We start from the raw sequence: 20,072 nt of genomic DNA on the forward strand, positions 1-20,072 counted from the left end.
AGCTCTTCCCTCTTCTACTGACCAGCGTCTCTTTTATCAAACTGTGAGTGTGGGAGGAGGTGGGTGGCAGTGTTAGAGGTAATGGGTGGAAGTAGGTATAGTGCCAATCAAAATACAGAAAAAAGGACGAAGAAGTAACAGAGTACATATATCAGCCATCCCAACTCCCTAACCTGAGACGAGGAAGGGTCAGTCTGACATTTACATGACTTCAGGTTTTCTGCGTTGTCGAACAAATCAAACAACCTAGATATGCTGGTAGAAGGTTTCGGAAACATTTCTATACCTAGTGCTAAGAAAGAACCTCACCAAGGGAAACAAGTTTGCTTACCAGAGTATCATCACTTCTGGCAACACTCATGTTACTTCTGGACAAGAACGACCTGGATAATCTTTGGCACAGTGATATCAAGCGAACTGATTGCTTAAAAAAAGAAAAAAGAAAAAAAGAAGAGGATAAGTAAAGGCAGGGGGAGAAGAGGAGAGAGAGCTTATGCAACAATACTCAAATCAGTGCAAGTCACTGTCTCTGCGATGGCATTCACTGCTGACAACATGCATTCTCGGGGGCAGGCATCCCACGCGCAGGTTGGATTGTATTTGCTTAAAGAATCATGCTACAGGTCTTACGCATCAAGACAATAGGATAGAGAGAAAGTCTCCTTCTCCATTTCATTATTAAACTACAGAACTGCATGCCTTACATCCCTTTTCCTCTCAATATGCTGCTCTTGATTCTTTGAGGAATTGGCTCTTACCCTAGCAAAACCCTTGCACGTCCCCCCTCAGAGAAGCATAGTATGTAAGGGTCTGGCCCTGTGTCCATGGTCCCAGGCAAGCTGGTAATGGTAGACAATGTGACTATCAACTCATACAATTGTTGGAAATGCACAAGAAATAGAATCAGCAAATCCCTCCATGTCAAATAATCTTACTTTCCATTTTTTCCGCGCTGCGAACTTCTTGAATTTCTCCATGTTTACTGCCGATGCTTTTCTACTAAGTGCTTGTTGGGTATCTTTAGGCTAAAATGAAAGTCCAAGAAAATATTTACAGCTTTCAAATTACAGAAATGTGTTACATGACAATTTTTTGAAACCTCTCATTATTTGGAATACTTGCTTACACATTTACCTTGCTAGAATAACAAAACATATTCAAATAAAATGCAGGATCTAGGAACCTAGTCAGCAGAGGCTAACTCTTGTGGCTAAGGATTTGCTACAATCTATAAAGACTGGATGTTGGGGCCCTAGCTGGTTTTGCTCAGTGGATAGAGCATTGGGCCTGTGGACTGTAGGGTCCCAGGTTCAATTCTGGTCAAGGGCATATGCTTAGGTTGTGGCCTCGATCCCCAGTGGGGGGCATGCAGGAGGCAGCAGATCAATGATTCTCTCTCATCATTGATGTTTCTATCTCTCTCCCTCTCCCTTCTTCTCTGAAATCAATAATGTATTGGATAATATATATGGATGCTGGGGAAAAGTTGCAAAGTTGAGCTTGGGCCAAGCTGAATTACAACTTTTCATAAAAAAGATGCATGGTGAGGCCATGTTCTGAGGCATTTGAACTTGAACATCAAGTAATTTAGAGCTCGGAGGGACCTCAGAGGTCAGCGAATTAAGCCTGTCTGACAGCATTAGTATGCCTTCTGTTGCACCCTTTTTCAGGAAGCCATGTAGCTCTGCCTCTGAGAGAGACACCACTGCCTTCTAGCAACTGTCTGGGCCTGGTACAGGCAAAGAGTTCTCTAGCTGCACCAGACCTACTTTTGTAATGCAAGTCATGACATCACAACCTGTTCTTGGTTCCATGATTTTATTCTGGAACTGCCATCTTCCCCCACCCTCAGGCCTTTCTGTTCTTGCTGAAGGAACTTCAGGTCTTTTGTGTGTGAAATTTCTATCAGAGTTTATTTGAACCAAACTGATGCCAGGGAGCAAGATTTCAAACGCTTTGGGGAATGACATTTTCAGTTTCTTTTATGCACCTGAAATTAGGGAGGGAACGTAAAGAAGATTATAGGATGATGGGTGAAAGCAAGGTGAGGATTGGATTACAGGAAAGTTAACAAGATTATGTGCTCTCTTGAAGGTGGTTATCCCTTATTTCAAAGGTGTGTTAACATAGATACACCGTAAACAACGGACCCCTGTCCATTGCTTCAGGCAAAGATAAACCTCTTACTAAAAAAGTTTTATGCCTGGGGCATGACTACCTACTGTGACCCATGACCTGCCCAGTTAGAAATTTATAATCAGATTGCTCTGTGAGGTTACTTTCCATAGGACCCCTTTTCATCCACAGCAACTTCAATTATTTAATCTAAATGCCCGAAGGCGCCAGGCAGGCAATATAAAGGTGTAATATGCAAGGAGGTGGCCATAGGCCCTGGCCGAAAGGCCTCCTGGAATGAGGGCTCAGTTTGAGTAGACCTGACCTTCAGATCCCTTTACAATCTTGTGTTAGGATAGCTTTCTCCTCTCCACCTCCGTTACCGTGAGCATACTCTTACCTGCTAGTTGTGTTAAAATATGGCACCAAAAGCAAACACAACTCTCCAGAAGTGTCCTGTGGTTAGAACCCACAGAATTAGTAATGCCCTGGAACACACAAATTTCAGGAGGCCCTTTAATACCCAAACCAGTCACCAAAGGCAGCTTACCTTGATCCAGGGGTGCTGCAAACTATCTTGAATGGTCATTCTCTTCCTTTGTGGGGAGAGAAGAAAGAAAAAAAAAATGCTGTCACCACAGAAGCAAATACTAGGTTGTTTCCATGCTGGCTGGGCCTACAAAACAGATGTTCTCGAAAATGAAGTTTGGGGCTTGCTTCATGGAAGAGAGTCGAGAAAAAAGTACGCCTGTGTGGTGATTTCCACTGTGCCTGCAGGACTGACTGAACAGGTACACAGGAGCCTGCATTTTCTGAGGCCTTTCACATGGCATGCTTCCCTCTGCGAGGAGCAAGCAACCGGGGTCTCCTAGGTGTGGCCTGTGCACAGGACAGGGGCAAACCCTCGTCGAGTGGAGGCCACGGCTGAGCACTTTTCGGGAACAATGGACACTCACTTTGGATCCTTGACGAGCAGTCTTCTTATGAAATCTTTGGCGAGGGCACTGGTATTACTGAAGTATTCTTCTTCAAATTCGTAGTTGACAGCGGATACATTTGCTAACGTCTCTTGCTTAGTGTCTCCGAGAAATGGCGAGGCCCCACTTAGGCTGTTGATAAAGTGGGGCACAGAACATGAGCAATTACCTCTTGTGTTGTCATTTCGTTCCCATAATACCTGATAAGGGGGGTGAGGAATGAGATTATAATGTGGTGCTTGGGCAATCGTTTTAGAATTCCATTTAATTGTCAGGCACAAAGGCTTCGGCTTAATGCAAAGGATGCATTTGAAAAGTTAATCTGGAACAGCATCTAGTAGTTTACAAAAAACCTCTAGCCTGTTTTCCTCAGTGATGGACAGACATGCTTTCTTCCAGTGATTATGCTGCAGTTTCTGATGACTCACTTCAAAGTCGGAGAAAATGTTTAATTAGTATAAACTAAGCGTGTTCTGGGGGTGTAAAATGAATGTTTACATAAAGAGCACGCATAAGCTGAAGAGATCAACACGACTGCTTAATAAAACATATGGTCTCAAAGAAAGAGGGAAAGAATACAAGTTGTGGGTTCTGGTACTTACAGAATATAGGTGATTACTCCAATACTCCTAGACACGAAACAGAAACAAAAACAAATGTCAGAATAATAATAAATTAAATCAGAAAGATGACAACATCAAGGGCGCACTACTTACCACATATCTGCCTCGAGGCCAAGCGGTTCATAGTTGACTATCTCAGGAGCTAAGAGGAAAGAAACGCACACTGAGAGAGACAGTTTCAGAAGGAAGCAAACCAACAGATCGCATTTTCATGTATAAACCGGACACACGTACCAGGGAAATGATGCTGCAGCCGGGGAAATTTTGCCATTATAATGCTTATGAGAAATAAATGACCACAGGAGCAAAGAAACGTACCAACAAATTCTGGTGTCCCAAATATGTTTTTGAATTCATTCCCGAAGTCCATTTTATGGGCCAGCCCAAAGTCGATGATCTTGATCCGAGGTTTGGGAACATTTCTATCCAAAAGCATTATATTTTCAGGCTTAAAAAAAAGAAAAGAAAAAAAAGAAATAGCGCTGCAGCGATACAGTAACCAAAAGGTGGGAAAAGATCCAATGTCCACCAACAGAGGAATGGATAAACAAAATGTGGTAGATAACATAATGGAATATTTATTCAGCCTTAGAAAGGAAGTCAAGTCTGAAACTTGTTACAACATGGAAGAACCTTGAAGGGCATCGTGCTAACTGAAATAAGCCAGATAAAACAGGATAACTGTTATATGATTCCACTTATATGAAGTACCCGGAATGGGCAAATTCATGGAGTCAGAAAGCAGTATGGTGGTGGTGAGAAGATGGGGCTGGGGGAAAGGATGGGGAGTTACTGTTTAATGGGCACATAGTTTCAGGGTGGGAAGGTCAGTAAGTTCTAGAAGTAGATGGTGGTGATGGTTGCACAACAAGGTGGATATACTGATGCCACTGAACTGCATACTTAAAAATGGTTAGAATGGTATAAATTATATGTTATCTTTATTTTACCACAACAAAAAAAATATAGCAGCTAAGCTATGCTATGCTAAAGTAAGGTGGCTGAATAACTCTTCCTCTCCGCCTTAAAAAACAACTGAAAAACAGGCATAAAGGGTACTTGCAACAGAACACCAGGAAAAATAAATGTTCTGGTTTAGGTTCTCCCAGGAGTAGACCTGGGACATTTGGGGGCATGTGGCTTATGTGGGAGCCACTTGGTAGAGGAATGGGGAGACAGGAAATGGAAGGAAGCCAATACAAGGCATCTTATCAAGTTAGGGGTGACTGGAGTGTGACCCCTTTGAGGAACTTGGGGAGAAAAAGTAGCACTCAGAGTTTTCCAAATAAAACAGGAGGGAAGGAGGGAGTTCGGGGGTTTACTGATCATCTTGCCATTCTTCGTTGCTAAGAGCTGTGCCTATGGGCATTTATTTATTTATTTTTTACTATATTTTTATTGATTTCAGAGAGGAAGGGAGAGAGCGAGAGCGAGAGAAACATCAATGATGAGAGCGAATCATTGATTGGCTGTCTCCTGCATGACCCCCTCTGGGGACCGAGCTTACATCCTGGGCATGTGCCCTTGACTGGAACTGAACCTGGGTCCCTTCAGTCCGCAGGCCAACGCTCTATCCACTGAGCCAAACCGGCTAGGGCAGCATTTACTCTTTAGCATTGCCAGCTCCCAGGGCCAGAAACCAGAGGTCAAGCAGAGAGCCATAGGTGTTTGCAACAGCAGTCTTTGGGGTGTGCCTTAGTGAGTGTTGCAGGGATACAGATGGGGTCTTCATAGCTTTGCTACAACAGCATGAAGAAAATCCTTCCTCTGCTATGGTCCTATCCTAGCTCCAATGATACAAACCATTCACTTGGCAATCGATCATATGCTACTTTGCACTTGAATCTAAACATTGACATTGTCACTTCCTGTGGCTCAAGGGTGTCTTACCTTCCCAAAGATATCATGACCTCTGTGACTGTTGCGAGTATGACATTAGATCCCGTAATGCCCTGCCTCTAGCCAGGTATGACCCCACTTAGCCAATCTCAGAATTTGGCTTGATTGATTGCCGGTGACAGAGTCAGACCCATAAGCCTTTTTGCATCAAGAGGAAGAGTAGACATTGCGGCTCTATCTTCTATGCCCTACAGCCACCGGGGGATGGAGACTGGGAAGCCAGTGGGCACTCCCAGCTGAAAATGTCCTACCACCACCAGCAGCTCTGTTGCTTAAAGACCTGGCTGATGAGACCTCTTGATTCTTCCCCAGAGATTCTCAAATGTAATCATTAATCTTAAGCCTCCATTCCACAAAAAGTTAGGAGTCACTGCAGAAGGCATGCATTATACACTGGCTGATTTACACTGATAATTCCATTTGTTATACCCACAGGAACGACAAGTATCTCTTTCAAGTGCTTCCATTTTTTTCTTAGCAAACAAACAACCAATGCTGTGGTTTTCATCCGCTTCTCTCTGACTAACACTCAGCAACGTACCTTAAGATCAAAGTGGGCAATCTGGAGGGAGTGCAGGTAGTAAACACCATTAAGAATTTGTTTGAGAAATTCAGTTGCTTCCTCTTCAGTCAAAGATTCCTTTTCAGCTAAGAAGTCAAACAGCTCGCCACCTGCAACACTGGAAATCAAGGAGCAGAGGTTACTGATGACAGTTCTGTTTCATAGTTGATGTGTTCTCTCATAGACTATCGGCACATTCAAATTTCAGGCCAGAGAACAGCATAAGGATGTGCTAAGCACGGAATCAGAATTCTCACCGGATGAGACATCTGCATTCAGGTACATTTGTGCTCAAAAGCACTTGGGTACCATTTTCCTAATGGCACTATGTTCACAAATGAGGGAGGAAGCAGAGACATGATGGGGGTGGGGATCAATGGATCCTTAAAACATTTTAATTAAACGTATTTGGAGATGAAGTCACAACTCCCTGACTAAGAAACAAAATGACAACTTTGTATAGAGTTTATTAAAAATACATCTTCCTAGCTCAATCAGAGGGTACCTGGAAAGTTCATATTCCATATGTCAACCAATGTTTTAAACCCCAAATCACAGTACTTAGATTGACAAGAATTTTTTTCTTTTGTATTTGTTTATTGGCAAATCCCTCTATGTTTATATAAGTCACATTTAGTAATGAATTTAACAAATACCCTAAGCAATAAGAATAAACTTACACAAAATTGAAATGCACATGGCTGTTGGGGATTTATTTAATCAATCTCCCTGGCCAGACTGTAAGGCCCTGAAGGGTAGAGATCAGCTCCAGCTGTTGACCCACATCTGTCCCCACCTTCCTGAACAGTGCCCACCACATAGCAAGAACTCAGAACTTTTTTATCAAGTGGATAAAGGAGCAAACTTCCCTGATTAATGGCAAATAAAAGGGAACTTTTAATAAGAGTGCTTATAAATTAATGTTTATCATTTAACTATACATTCACAACATAATAATTAACTGCAATTATGCATGTAACTGCTGTGTTCATTATCTTTCTTTCAGCAAGACAGCTCCATGAACACCATACCTATATTGACAAGAGGGTGCTCAAGGGATTAAACAATAGGACAGAAAAAGCTGTTTTCTTAGAGACAAGTTTCAGAGTCCTCCGTCCAAGTCAGTGTCTTCCTTCGCCTGGTCCACGGTCCATAGGATGGGAACTGCCTGGGGCGTTTTGACAATGCAGATTCTGGGCCTCACTTCCAAACTGCTGCCTGAGGGTTTCTAAGAGTGGGGATCAGGAAATGCAGCAGCATTTTGAACAAACACCCCGGGTGACTTAGCACACTAAAAACAGGGACCCCTCTTCAAAGTCTTAATTACCTGCCTCTGCGGCAGGGCCGCCCTCTGATGTTTAACTTCCGGATGTTTACCGGATGTTTACCCAGAGGGCGAGGTGACTCCTCCACTCTGGGCTCTGGCAGATCTGCAATGTGTCACAGCGCCGGAGCCAGCCAGGAAGGCCCGCAGCCCCCCCCCCCCCCCCCCCCCCGGGGCAGAGGCCTGCAGGTGGCGACACTGGCCGGGTAGCGGCCTTCCTGCCTGCGGCCTCTCAGACCGGCTGCCCTCTCCTCCCCACAGTGCATGACTCCACGGACCCTCCGCTTCTCACGTCTCTGTGTCCGTATTCCTCTCAAAACCAACAATAATGTCCTGGCCGGTGTGGCTCAGTGGTTGAGGGTGGATCTATAAACCAGGAGGTCACAGTTCGATTCCGGGTCAGGGCACATGCCTGGGTTGCGGGCTTGATCCTCAGTGTGGGGCATGTAGGAGGCAGCTGATCAATGATTCTCTCTCATCATTGATGTTTCTGTCTCTCTCTCTCCCTCTCCACTCCTCTCAGAAATCAATAAAAAGTGTATATATACACACACACACACATATACATACATATATGTATAAAGAACCAATAATAATGGAGAGGGAATCCTTCAACCACAGGGAACAAAAAGGAGGAAAAATGGTAAACTGTCAACCGACCGCTGCTGAGACAGATGCTGCATCCTGTTTGCCTCGGTGCCCTCTGCCGTTGGAGCCACAGAGGGCTGCTCCGTGGGAGGCTGGCCCACAGTTGGCACATTCGGCTGAAATCTTAACTCTGCAGCCAGAGGTTATTCCTTCTCTCTGAGCCTCATTTTCTCATCAAATGGGAATAATAGGACCTATTAGTTTTAGGGCTTTGAGGATAGTAAATATACATAAAGCAACTGTCAGGCAGGTCTGGCAGGAGTTGAGGCCCAGAAAGCAGAACTGGTACCCTTACAAAGGAAGGAAAGCCCTTTCCTACAGAACACCACCCCTCCCCGAGGCTTCCCCGTGAGAGTCCCCGCCCTGCTTCCTCCCTCTCCCCGCTCCAGTCCATGGGTGTGGCCAGATGGCTGCACCCCCCGCCCCCTCAGGGGTTCTCCAGGGACGGTGGTGCCCAGTTCCAGCTTCTCTTTCTGTCCCCCTCCAGGACCTTCCGCACTCCCCCTGCTCACACAGGCTGCTGGTTCCTGACATGGAGAAACAGCTGGGGTTTGGCTGCCCAGAGCTGGGGAGAATCTTTGAGCTCCTGAACAGCTTGGTACAGGGATGAGGCCCAAGTCCTTCCTAGGAACCCCACTGCTGTCCCAAGCCAAGTCTTAGCACTTCTTTTTCAGCTGGAGTGGCCATCTCATACTCTCCCATTCAGTCTTCTTCTTTTTTAAAAAAAAATATACTGCCGAAACCAGTTTGGCTCAGTGGATAGAGCGTCGGCCTGAGGACTCAAGGGTCCCGTGTTTGATTCCGGTCAAGGGCATGTACCTTGGTTGTGGGCACATCCCCAGTGGGAGGTGTGCAGGAGGCGGCTGATTGATGTTTCTCTCTCATCGATGTTTCTGGCTCTCTATCCCTCTCCCTTCCTCTCTGTAGAAAATCAATAAAATATATTTTAAAAAAATATACTTATTGATTTCAGAGAGGAAGAGAGAGGGAGAGATAGAAACATCAATGATGAGAGATAATCATTGATTGGCTGTAATCTGCATGCCCCCTACTGGGGATCGAGCCTGCAACCTGGACATGGGCCCTTGACCGGAATTGAACCTGGGATCTTTCAGTCCTCAAGCTGACGCTCTATCCACTGAGCCAAACCGGCTCGGTCCCCTATTCAGTCTTCTTGTGCTGAGCAACTCACCTCCAAGGTGCTTCCTGACCACAGAAGTGAGAACCAGAACAACCCTGGGGCCCCCAGGTGAGGGACCAGCCTGAAGGGGGGCAGGGTCTGACAGGACTGAGGAAGGAGGCCCGGGCCATCTCCAGCTTTCTCCTCTACCCCGCTCGCAGGTCCTGTTCAGATATCCTGCTGTTCACGACGAGGTCCACACCGTCTCTTGTCCAGGAAGCCAAGTCATGCAGCTGGACATCAGGAGGGTGAGGGAGCCCAGCTCACTAGGCCCAGGCCCATCATTGGTTTCCTGCTGCCTGAAGGCCCTACATACACATGCATCCTCCTCACACCCCTACGGGAAGGCAGATGTCTCCACCATGAGTCTCTGCTTATAAAATCTCTAGTCATTAATCAAAGTGATTGGAAGGAAGTGATTTCAGCCAAGGTTGGGGAGCATGACAAGCATCGTTTGGCAGTTTACTGTCCCCCTGCCCCCATCTCAGAAGGTAGAAAGTGACCTGAAGGTTCTTTCATGTAGGCACTTTCACACACATGTCAGAACCAGAACTCAAAGGCTGAAGAGCAGAATAATGTTAACAAGGGATCAGTCAAACCCTGGCACTTCCACTCTTCGTTCCAAATTTTACATTTTGCTTAAGAGAAGGAAGATTGAAGGAGAGATGAGCAATCTATGCAGCAAATTTAGAAAATCTTACCTCCTTTATTAGGTCTTTGAGTCAGAGTGTTTTAAATTATAGCATTATTATGGAAATTACGTGAAATGAATGCTAATGAGCACGGGCTGCTTTCTCCCAGAGAGAGCTGGGAAATGTGAAGGTTCCCTCTCCTCCCATTCCTTCCCCTCCCACCAATGCCTCTCCTAAAAGCGATCCCTAACAGAATGTAGTTAGGATACATTACAGCTTTAAAAACAAAGTGGGCCTTCAGAGTTACATAAGAGAAACGATCACAGGATTCCAATTTCTAACATAAAACACTATTTGGGGTTCCTAACGCTTCCTAGAAATTACGCAAGACTTAACAGGACTTGATGCTGGGACTGCGTCTGACCATGAGGCAGGATAGTTAGGAGCTGGGGAGATTCCTTGACAAGTGGAATAAGAGACAATATGGTTAAAGGAGGCCAAACAATCTGAGCAGTTTACAGCCAGCTAATGAATCACAAGGTTTTATCGTTCCCACCCAAGGAACAAATGGTTTACACATTCCAGACTGCCTGGGGGCAGACTGGCCTGGGTCCTGGTTCCTTTTGGATGATGTTCTTTAAAATGAAACTAACCAGAAAATAACCCCTGACACCTCTATACCCAGCAGAGGGCCCCAAGGAGGACCAGGGGGCAGCAGAGACATTAGGTTTAAGAATATGGATCCCTTGCCTGGCCCTCGAGCATTGACCTATGAATTAGAAGGTCATGGTTCAATTCCGGTCAGGGCACATGCCTGGGTTGTGGGCTCAATTCCCATTGTGGGGTAAGCAGGAGGCAGCTGATCAATGGTTCTTTCTCATCTATCTATCTTCCTACCTATCTCTTCATCTCTGAAATCAATAAAAAAAATTTAAGAAAAAAGAATATGTATCCAAGTCACTGTTTGAGGGAGAGCCAGCCAACCTGTGACATCCACATGAGACTCTGAGCAAGTGAGAAATAAATCCTATCATGTTAAGCCACTGAGATCTTGTGGTTGTGTTTCATCTGCTCTAAATACAAGTTTATTTAATCAGAAGTGATAATACAGTACATTTTAAACATTAAAATTAAAAGCAAGCATCCAGTGCAATGCACAGAGCACACTCATTTTTGGCAATCATTTTTGTTCTTATCTCTGAAAGTTTCTATGGATCAGGAGTCCAGGATGGGTTGGCTGGGCAGCTCTGGCACAGGGTCTGTCCTTGTCATGGGGGTACAATCAGAGAGTGGCTGAAGTAGAACCCAGGACTGGAGCATCTGGGACCTGTCTGGGCCCCTCTCTCCACGTAGTTTCAAGTCTCCACGTGGTCTCCATTTGAGCTAGTTGGGCTTCCTCACAGCATGGCAGACTCAATGCAAGTGGACCATTTACATGGCAATCCAAGGCTCCAGGGCAAGAGCTCCAGCAAGCAGGGCAGAAGCTGCCTCAGAAGTCACACAGCATCAAAGTGAGTCATAAACCCATCCAGATTCAAAGAAAAGGGATTTAGACTCCATTGCTTGATGGAGAAATTTCCAAGGTCTAGACAAACATGTAGGTCAGGAGAAGATGCTACAGCCATCTTTGGAAAACATGCCATATTACTTATGACAGATGAACTGACATTCTCAATCTTATTTTATCTTAAATGTATCTTTTATAAGGGCTAGGTACAGGTACTGGTATTGGTTTGCTAGAGCTGCATTAACAAACTGGATGGCTTACAACAACAGAAATTTATTTTCTCCCAGTCCTGTAGGCTAGAAGTGTGAAATCAAGGTGTCAGCTGGATCATATTCCTAATTTTTAGCAGTTGCTGGCAACCTTTGGCATCCCTTGGATGTAGATGCACCACTCCAATCTCCGGCCTTTACGTAGCCTCAGCCTGTGTCTTCACGTTGTCGTCCCTCTGTGCAGCACTTCCGCTTTTTATAAGGACACCATTCAGACTGGATTAGGACCCGTCCCAGCAGCCTTATTTTAACCTGCTTACAATTTCAAATAAGGCCAGTTTCTATATACTGGGGTTAGGGCTTCAACTTATCTTTTTTTGGGGGGGGGGGAGGGGACGGGGGGGAGACATAATTCAACCCATAACAGAGAGTAACTGCTCACAGGCTGAAAACAAAATGTTACAGGATGGCTAAAGCAACTCGGGCAGAGGGAGAGAATTGGAATCCGATAGTTTTTGTTAGTCTTGCTTTCCAGTTCTCCCACGAAGGAAGGGTTCATTCACGCACTGTGTAAAAACTTTTAAATTCAGATCAGAAAAACGTGGGTGAGAAGTGCAGAGCTGCTGTAGTCCTGAAGGAATCCCTCAACCCTTTGAGATGGTTCTTCCTTTAAACATAACCATGTTGGTGGCTGTGATGTGCCGGGTGAGGGGAGGAAGTCCTCTCAACTTCTTGGCTCTGCCTCTAAGTAAACCCAAACTTGAAACTAGTGCCCCATTGTCCTCCCCTGTGCTGACTGTTCTATCTCATTAATTGTGGGGAAGTCCTGGAGGGTTTTCACATTCTCACCTCTCCTGTTCTCATTTACATTCCTCGGGTAACTGAGGACTCTGCAGAATTTAAAGGGAAAGATGAGGCCTCACACCCTCCTTTTCCCATTCGTGAAAAATAGGTGTGACTTTAAGGTCCGAAGTAGACTGGGGGTTTGGGAACACCATTTGTAGTTTATCTAAATTACACAGAAAATATCAAAGGAATTCCTAACCTTCACACTTTCTTTGGATCCAAAATGCAAGCTGTCTCTGAAAACACATGTTCTATCTGTTTCACCTAAAATTCAGTAACAACTTAAAAGGAGTTCTGGGGATTCTCACAGGAAAGCAAGCCTGGCACTCAAGATCACACGGGGGAAGTGATCTTTCATTTCCATGCTACCCAGGGAGGCTGTGCAAAAAGCAGGCAGGAGCCTTCTGAACGTTTCTAGAATGAAACCCCTAAGGGAAGAACATGTTCAAAGGGTAAAGGCGTTGGAGGCAGGCATTCTGGGTTTCAGTCTGCCCTGTGACTCAGATGGGTTAAGTTTCTTTCTGCGGCACCCATGCTTTGCCTACAGAATGGGGTACATTAATGCCTGCTGTTCATCATTACTACTGGGGGCTGGGGATAAGGATATGAGTGTCGGACACAAGGTAAGTGCCTTACCTTCTCTTGGCCACAGGCAACGGGGTAGAAAAACCCTTGAAGCTACTGTCTGTGCTGCTCTCTGTTCCAGATGCTGGCTAATGGCGGCAGATTCTGATGTGGGTGCAGATGTGGCTGTCGTGTTAACAATGGAATGAGGCCACACACGCCTGCGCTTAAATAGTGGGGTTTTCCTGAAATGGGTGGACATTCCTGGGGCCAAACACCTGGGGGAGAGGCGGATACCTGGATATTTACTAGGTGAGCTGGAAGCTGGGCCTTGGCTCGGGGGAGAGAGAACATCTCTCTCTGCATCTTTCCTTGAGTCTGGCCATAGAGGAATCTAGATGTGCTGAGAGCCGCCAGAGAGGGGGAGGGGAGGGGGGGAGAAAGGGCGCCTGGAGGGGGAAGGGGGGCTGGGCTTCAGCAGGAGGAAGTGCTGGCAACCCCAACCCAGCAGCACCCATTTAAAGTGACTCTAGTTCCTTGTTAAATAAAGATGTATTTAACAGGTTTCTGTCCAGTCTCAATTGTGTAACAGCAGGAAGTTAAAGTTCAATCTCCTTCTCCCCATGTGGCCCCACAGGCCAACCTGGAAGATCTGGGCTTACCCAGGGGGATGGGAATTCCCCCCTCCGTTCCATTTGGGGAGAATTAAACTTTAATTTGGTTTCTTAGAAATATTACACACGAAGTACACGAATATATTCTTCTTAAGAAAAATAAAAACATGCATATATAAAACTAAAGACCCTCGGACTAGCTCCCCTCCACCCCAATCCTGGACCTCTCCCCTCCCTACCTCCCCCAAGGTATATCCTAGTATGGCCAAACCGGTTTGGCGCAGTGGATAGAGCGTCGGCCCGTGGACTGAAAGGTCCCAGGTTCGATTCCGGTCAAGGGCATGTACCTTGGTTGCGGGCACATCCCCAGTGGGGGGTGTGCAGGAGGCAGCTGGTTGATGTTTCTCTCTCATCAATGTTTTTGACTCTGTATCCCTCTCCCTTCCTCTCTGTAAAAAATCAATAAAATATATTTATAAAAAAAAAGTATATCCTAGTATGAACATGGTGCACAGCCCTTCGGAACATTGTGTGTGTGTGTACTATACAGCACCGACTTATGGACATTTAGAACACCAGTGGCATCAGACTATGCTCGCTCTTCTGCAGTGTGCTCGCTCACCTCGCTCACCTCTGCAATGACCCTTGGTAGAGAGCTCTCACGTCCTGCTTTCGCTGCTGCCTGATGTTCGTCGGGATGTCTAGATCAGAGTTTATCTAGCCATTATGTGTTTTTAATTTTCCACTACCACAAGCAATGAGGCAATGACTTTTGCTGTACCTGCTTCCTCTGAAGGTGTGAGAATTTTTCTTAGCCAGGGGGGATATACAGCCCCCCCATATAGAATTTCTGGGTCAAAGGTTATGCTGGTTGTTATGTATTTAAGGAACGGGCTGCTGTCAGCACAGCCTCTTGCTTGATATCCTTAGTTTGGGCTAACTAATCCGATGGGTGAAATACACAGGGCACTGTTTTACCCTACATTCCCCTGCTTGGCAGAGAGACCAATACTCTTTCATCGTTTATTGACCGTTTGTATTTGAGTAGGTATAAACTGTCTGCCCACACCCTTTGCCTATTTTTCTACCGGACTGTCACTGTTCTGAATTGATTGATGGATGCTCCTTACCTCCTCTCCATACTAAGCCTGGATCTCTTCTGTATCCCAAATGTTCTCTCCCATCTGTCACTTGCCTTTTAACGTTACTCAAAGTGGTTTTGTTCAAACTTATCAATCTTTGCAGGAATCAAGATTTTCTAAACCCATGTGAGGACAATGAAATAGCAGGTGGAATTCGGCAGCTCTGTGGTCCATGGCTTCATCTTCCTGCTCTGCAGATATTGATGGCAGCTGCCTGAGTCCCAAGAAGCCAATGGAACGTCAACGCTTTTTTCCAGCACCATGTTCCTTCCCAAGCCCCCGTGTGTCTCTAGAGCGGGAGCCCCCCGAGGGCAGCATGACAACTGGTGATGCCCCGAGCCCCTGCAGAGCCAATTACATGCATCTCGTCCCAACTCCACCTTTAGTGACATCACATCAGGACTGGAAATGGGCCATCATAGAAATAGACAAACATTAAAACCAGGGCTTTTCTTGCCCGGAGAACCCGTTGTTACTCATTTACCCTCACACCACTGGCCGACAGTGCCCTCGGCACAGCCACCTGCCTGCATACGCTCAGCTGAGGGCCCTGTGCCTATCACGGACAGCTGTAGCCAGGAAACTTTCCTGTGTAGACCTGGAATCTGGCTCTGCCAACACAGACCCAGAGTCTGCCTCTAGAACAAACATTTTCTACAAGAAGATGTGTGGGCCATATGTCTCTGTTGCAACTACTCGACTCTGCTCCGTATTCTCCTTGGTGTTTTTTCTTCCTCAGCCATTTAAAAATTGTTTTTCCTCAAGGACTATGCATACACAGGCAGCGGGCTCCGGCCCACTGGCTGCAGTTTGCCAAGCGATGCTCACAACCAACTCGGGCCACAGAACACAAGCCACTCTGCGACCCACACAATCACCCTCCCACCTCTGAAGATGGCTCTCACATATCTCAGGGTCTCTTCTTCTCACGCCGAGGGTTCTGCACAGGTGAAGGGATTTAGGAATGTTCCTAGAATCTGCTTCCCTGGGCCTGGACTGTGGTGGGCAGGACATTACAGGCCCAGTGAAGGCGGGAAAAGGTACAGAAACCTGGGCTGAGGCCAGTCAGGGGCTCTGGCCAACTCAGGAATGCCACAGGGTCTAGTAGCAGCAGAGCACAGGGGACCTCTCCACACGTCAGCCGTGTGATCCAGGGCCCCAGACAGCCTCCCAGCTGATGCTGCAGGGAACAGAGATGAGCTGGCACATCGCAGAGTCGTGATCAGAACAGATGACTGTTGCCATCTGAAGTCATTAAGCTTTGAAGTCGTTTGCTAAGCAGCAAAAGATAACCAGATCGGGGTTCAGAGCCCTACTTCCCTGGGCTTTTGTGAAGATTAAATGTCTATAATGTGCTTAGCTTAATGCTTGGCGCATAAAAAGGCCTCAATGAATGTAATTATTTTTCAGAAAAAATACAGCGGCTTGAGTTCCCTTCCAGAGATAGGGGATATGTTTTACCTCATTATCTTAGGGGACTTGGTCCTCAGGACGTTTTCTGAAGAGGCTGCTTTTTGTGATTTCTTTATTAAATGAAATAAAACGCAAAGCACTTAGCACAGCGTATGGCATATAGTAGTTGCTCAGGAAATGGCAAGAATCTGTCCGCTTTGATGCCCAGAAACTGTCACGAAAGCTCTAACTCGTCTCACACCTTCACTCCCAACCCACCCTGCAGCCCGCCATATAAACACCGCACCTGAAAGTTCTGCCTGACCTTTACGCCCTCCAAGAACTAACAACTGTTATTTCAGTTCCTTGGCATCCAGGTGGACACGGGGCCTCCATGATTCAAAGGGGAGCCTGCTGTCACGGGCAAGAACATGGAATAAATGGAGAGTTGGTCTATATGCTTTTAGCGATGTATGCGTTGTGCGTGAGGGACCAACGCTGTTAGGTCTGCCAGCTAATGGCAAGAAAAGAAAGATTTCAGTCCTGTAAAACCACCCGCATGGCAATAAGCTGGGATCCCCCAAAGGTCGCTAGCCTCAGAAATCTGGTCTTCTATTGTCATGAACAACGGACTAATCTGTGAAGCTGAATGAAAGTATGGTCTCTGTCGGGGGAGAGGGGAGGGAGAAGATTTCAAAGCAATCACTTTCATTCAAGATAAAAGAGCAGAATTACGACTTTCTTTGAGTCCCAAGATGGAAACAGGATGCTGGATGGGTAAACAGAAAATGCATCATCTTTTGTCAACATCAGCAGGCACAGCATGACATGGGACCAGCCACACTGCTCAGCCGTTGGGGAGGAGGCAGGAGTTGAGGACAAAGCATAGTAAGAGGCTGTGCTCCAGTCCGAGGGGCCCCCTCATAGGACTGTCCAGCCCCCTCACTGGATGACTGCATGTTCAAATTCAAGGCCAAATGATGAAACTGCAGTTTGCTGAGGCAGGTTTTCAAAAAGGAGGCTGCAGTTCTCAGCTAGACATGATACTAAAGGGAAAAAAAAAATCACCCCCCCCCCCTTTTTTTAACTGAAGAAGCTTTATGTGGAATATAACGAGGCATTTATGCAACAAGCCGACAAACCAAAACCAGTTTCATTTCCCTCTTCCTCTTTCAGGGAACTGAATCTAGGTGCCCTCTACCCACTGACGAGATCAAAATGATTGCAACTCTGGAAAATATGCTACTAGTTCAGAGACGTGGTTTGTTGAGCCAGCTCTCTGGAGAAGAAAACCTTGACGGTTGTTTTCTGGGCGATCGAGGCCGGCTGCTCAGGCAGCGGGGTGACATGTCACACCTACAGGATGTCTTATGTAGGTGGTCATCACACCTACTGTGGATTAATGTGAGCCGCAGCCCTCCCACCCCCAACTCTGAGCGCCTGCTCATTTTCTGATTCCCCACCTGCATTTTTGTTTCCATACTGAATAGAGAGAGGCGATGTGAGAAAGAGAAACGGATGGGGGAGGTAACATAAAAATATTCCAATGGATGAAATGAGTTTAAAGCTTCCAGAACCCACCCCAGAAGCAAAAACAACGGAGTGAGTGCGTCAATTCAGGAAGGGAAACAGGAGAAAAGCGTAAGACAGCAAGAATGAACCTGTGCAGAGCAGTGGCTCAATGTGCTTCCCAAATAATTCCATGAGACCAAAGGGTGCACTCAGAGAGAGGTGACAGGTGCAAGAGAGGGTGTCGGCAGCCAAGCGTGGATGTCCGGAGAACCGGGGTTTCTGGGTTACAGCGATGAGAAGCCTGGGATCTGGAACCACCCAGGCCTTGGTTCTGGGGGTGGTGGGGAAGTGGAAAGGGAGGGTAGAGAGGAAGAGCCAAAATGTCCACTCTGGAGAAATTATAAACTAATGCAGATGAGAAGAAAGCAGATGCTGACGTGCCAGAAGGGGAACCCAGGGTGAGAGGGTCTGAGAAGTGTCGGGAGGCCAGAAGGCGCAGAAATGCTGGGCAGGTGGCCTCAGGAATGGAGGAATCCTTGGCTGGGCTAGTTCAGGCAGGAATCGCACTAGAAAGGCCACTGATGGCCTTCCAGGCATGGTGCCCTACCGTTCTGCAGCTGAGCCTGCCAACAGGGTTACCAACAATGGGGTACAGGTGTGCAGGGGTACAGGAGCCCGAGCCCTCAGGTGTCTGTATGGGGCTCAGAGGTGCCTGGCTGGACCTAGAGGTGGTCATCCCAGCCACGAATAACCTCATCCGTTCACTCCAGTGCTCCGAACAAATGACGTGACCAACAGGATGAGAAAATTTGTTAGAGACAGAGAAGGGGCTGAGAGACAAACTGGAGTCCCATCCCCAATCGGCCCAGGCAGAGTTCCTGAACTAAAGAAGGTCCTCATGTACAGGGACATAAGAAACCTAACAGCCGGACCGACCACAGCCAACGCCAAGCCTCTTTCTACTTCCATGGCTTCAGTTCAAGCTTTGGGGACCCACAGGAATAACGAGGCCGATCAAAAGTGGGGCACACGGAAAAGCTGGGGCAGCCAGACAGCTCTGCGGCCTGGGTCATTATAACTGGTGCTAGAATAAAGGCCGTGGGAAGTGAACCAAGCTGGGAGAGCAAAGATGCAGGTTTTTCCAAAGTCTATCGTCTGGTCTGGGTGAAAACAAGGGAAGGCTATTATCTGGGGAAGCACGGGGACCCGCCCCTCTCACTGCTGACCGGGTTTGTTCTCCCTGAGCTCAAAGGGCTGAGATAAAGGCTGCTGGTTGTTGTTAAGAACCTGGAAATCCTGGATGAAAGACCCCTAGCCCATCAGATAGAAGCCCCAGCCAGACTGAAGGACGGTGTTGCCCTGGGATGTAGAAGCCTGCAACTTAAAGAGACACAGGGCAGAGTGGTCCTGCCCTTCAGTTTGGGATGAGCTTGAGAAGAAAGGAAGGCTGGAGGAGGAAGAGGTGGAAAAGGTGAGCGAGCTGACATTCACTCATCAGGTGGTGAGGCTCAGAGATGACGTTGGCCACTGGCAGAAGATGGGGAGTCAGGCAGGGAAGGGGCATGGAGCTGAGTACTTCCTACTGGCCACCTCAGGGAAGGGAAAAGAAAGGAGAAGTCTACCTGAAACCCTGCTGTGTTGGAAGAGGAGGCCAGGAGTGGAGAGTCACCCCCACCAGAGGCCTCTAAGATGGAGATGAGAAGAGAATGGGTCTCTTTTTCAGCAGCACAGTCAGCCTGGGGCCATACCAGGGCTTGAGCAGGGTTGGCTCTATGTAGGAGACTCTAAGGCAGTGGTTCTCAACCTTCTGGCCCTTTAAATACAGTTCTTCATGTTGTGACCCAACCATAAAATTATTTCGTTGCTACTGCATAACTGTAATGTTGCTCCTGTTATGAATCGTAATGTAAATATCTGACATGCAGGATGGTCTTAGGCGACCCCTGTGAAGGGGTCGTTTGACCGCCAAAGGGGTTGCGACCCACAGGTTGAGAACCGCTGCTCTAATGGGCAAAGGTGACTTTGAGTGTCTGAAGAGCTCACCTGCTTTCTTTCCTTTGCATAAATGTTTACTGAGTAGCTGCCATGTGATGGACATTATCATACTAGATGCCAATGATAATCAGCAGCTTTAATTTTAGCCGCTGGCCTCTGATTGTTATCTAGCCTCTTAATGTCAGGCATATTGTAGGTTCTCAACTCCTGTCCCTTGGAATGCCATCAACTCTCCTCCTATCCTACCCTCTGCCCACCCATGAGCCCAACTTAGACATTTGGTCTCACGTCTCACCCCTTTCAGGCCCAGAGTGGACATTAGCTAAGACGA

The 20,072-nt window shown here is 46.8% G+C and overlaps 1 protein-coding gene across 4 annotated transcripts in view; it reads right to left on the reverse strand.

Moving 5' to 3' along the window:
• Positions 1-20,072, reverse strand: part of LOC118667408 (death-associated protein kinase 1) — a 158,133-nt gene that overhangs the window by 42,828 nt on the left and 95,233 nt on the right. For all 4 annotated transcript variants that reach the window (XM_036330628.1, XM_036330626.1, XM_036330625.1 and 1 more), the window contains exons 4-11: positions 6,156-6,294; positions 4,034-4,163; positions 3,809-3,857; positions 3,695-3,721; positions 3,072-3,224; positions 2,666-2,711; positions 936-1,025; positions 332-424 (exon numbers count right to left, since the gene is read on the reverse strand). In XM_036330628.1, coding sequence (XP_036186521.1) covers positions 332-424; positions 936-1,025; positions 2,666-2,711; positions 3,072-3,224; positions 3,695-3,721; positions 3,809-3,857; positions 4,034-4,163; positions 6,156-6,294 — 727 coding nt within the window. The remainder of the gene's footprint in view (positions 1-331; positions 425-935; positions 1,026-2,665; positions 2,712-3,071; positions 3,225-3,694; positions 3,722-3,808; positions 3,858-4,033; positions 4,164-6,155; positions 6,295-20,072) is intronic.

The sequence above is a fragment of the Myotis myotis genome, unplaced genomic scaffold (genome assembly GCF_014108235.1).
Source record: "Myotis myotis isolate mMyoMyo1 unplaced genomic scaffold, mMyoMyo1.p scaffold_m19_p_12, whole genome shotgun sequence".
Classification (NCBI taxonomy): Eukaryota; Metazoa; Chordata; class Mammalia; order Chiroptera; family Vespertilionidae; genus Myotis; species Myotis myotis.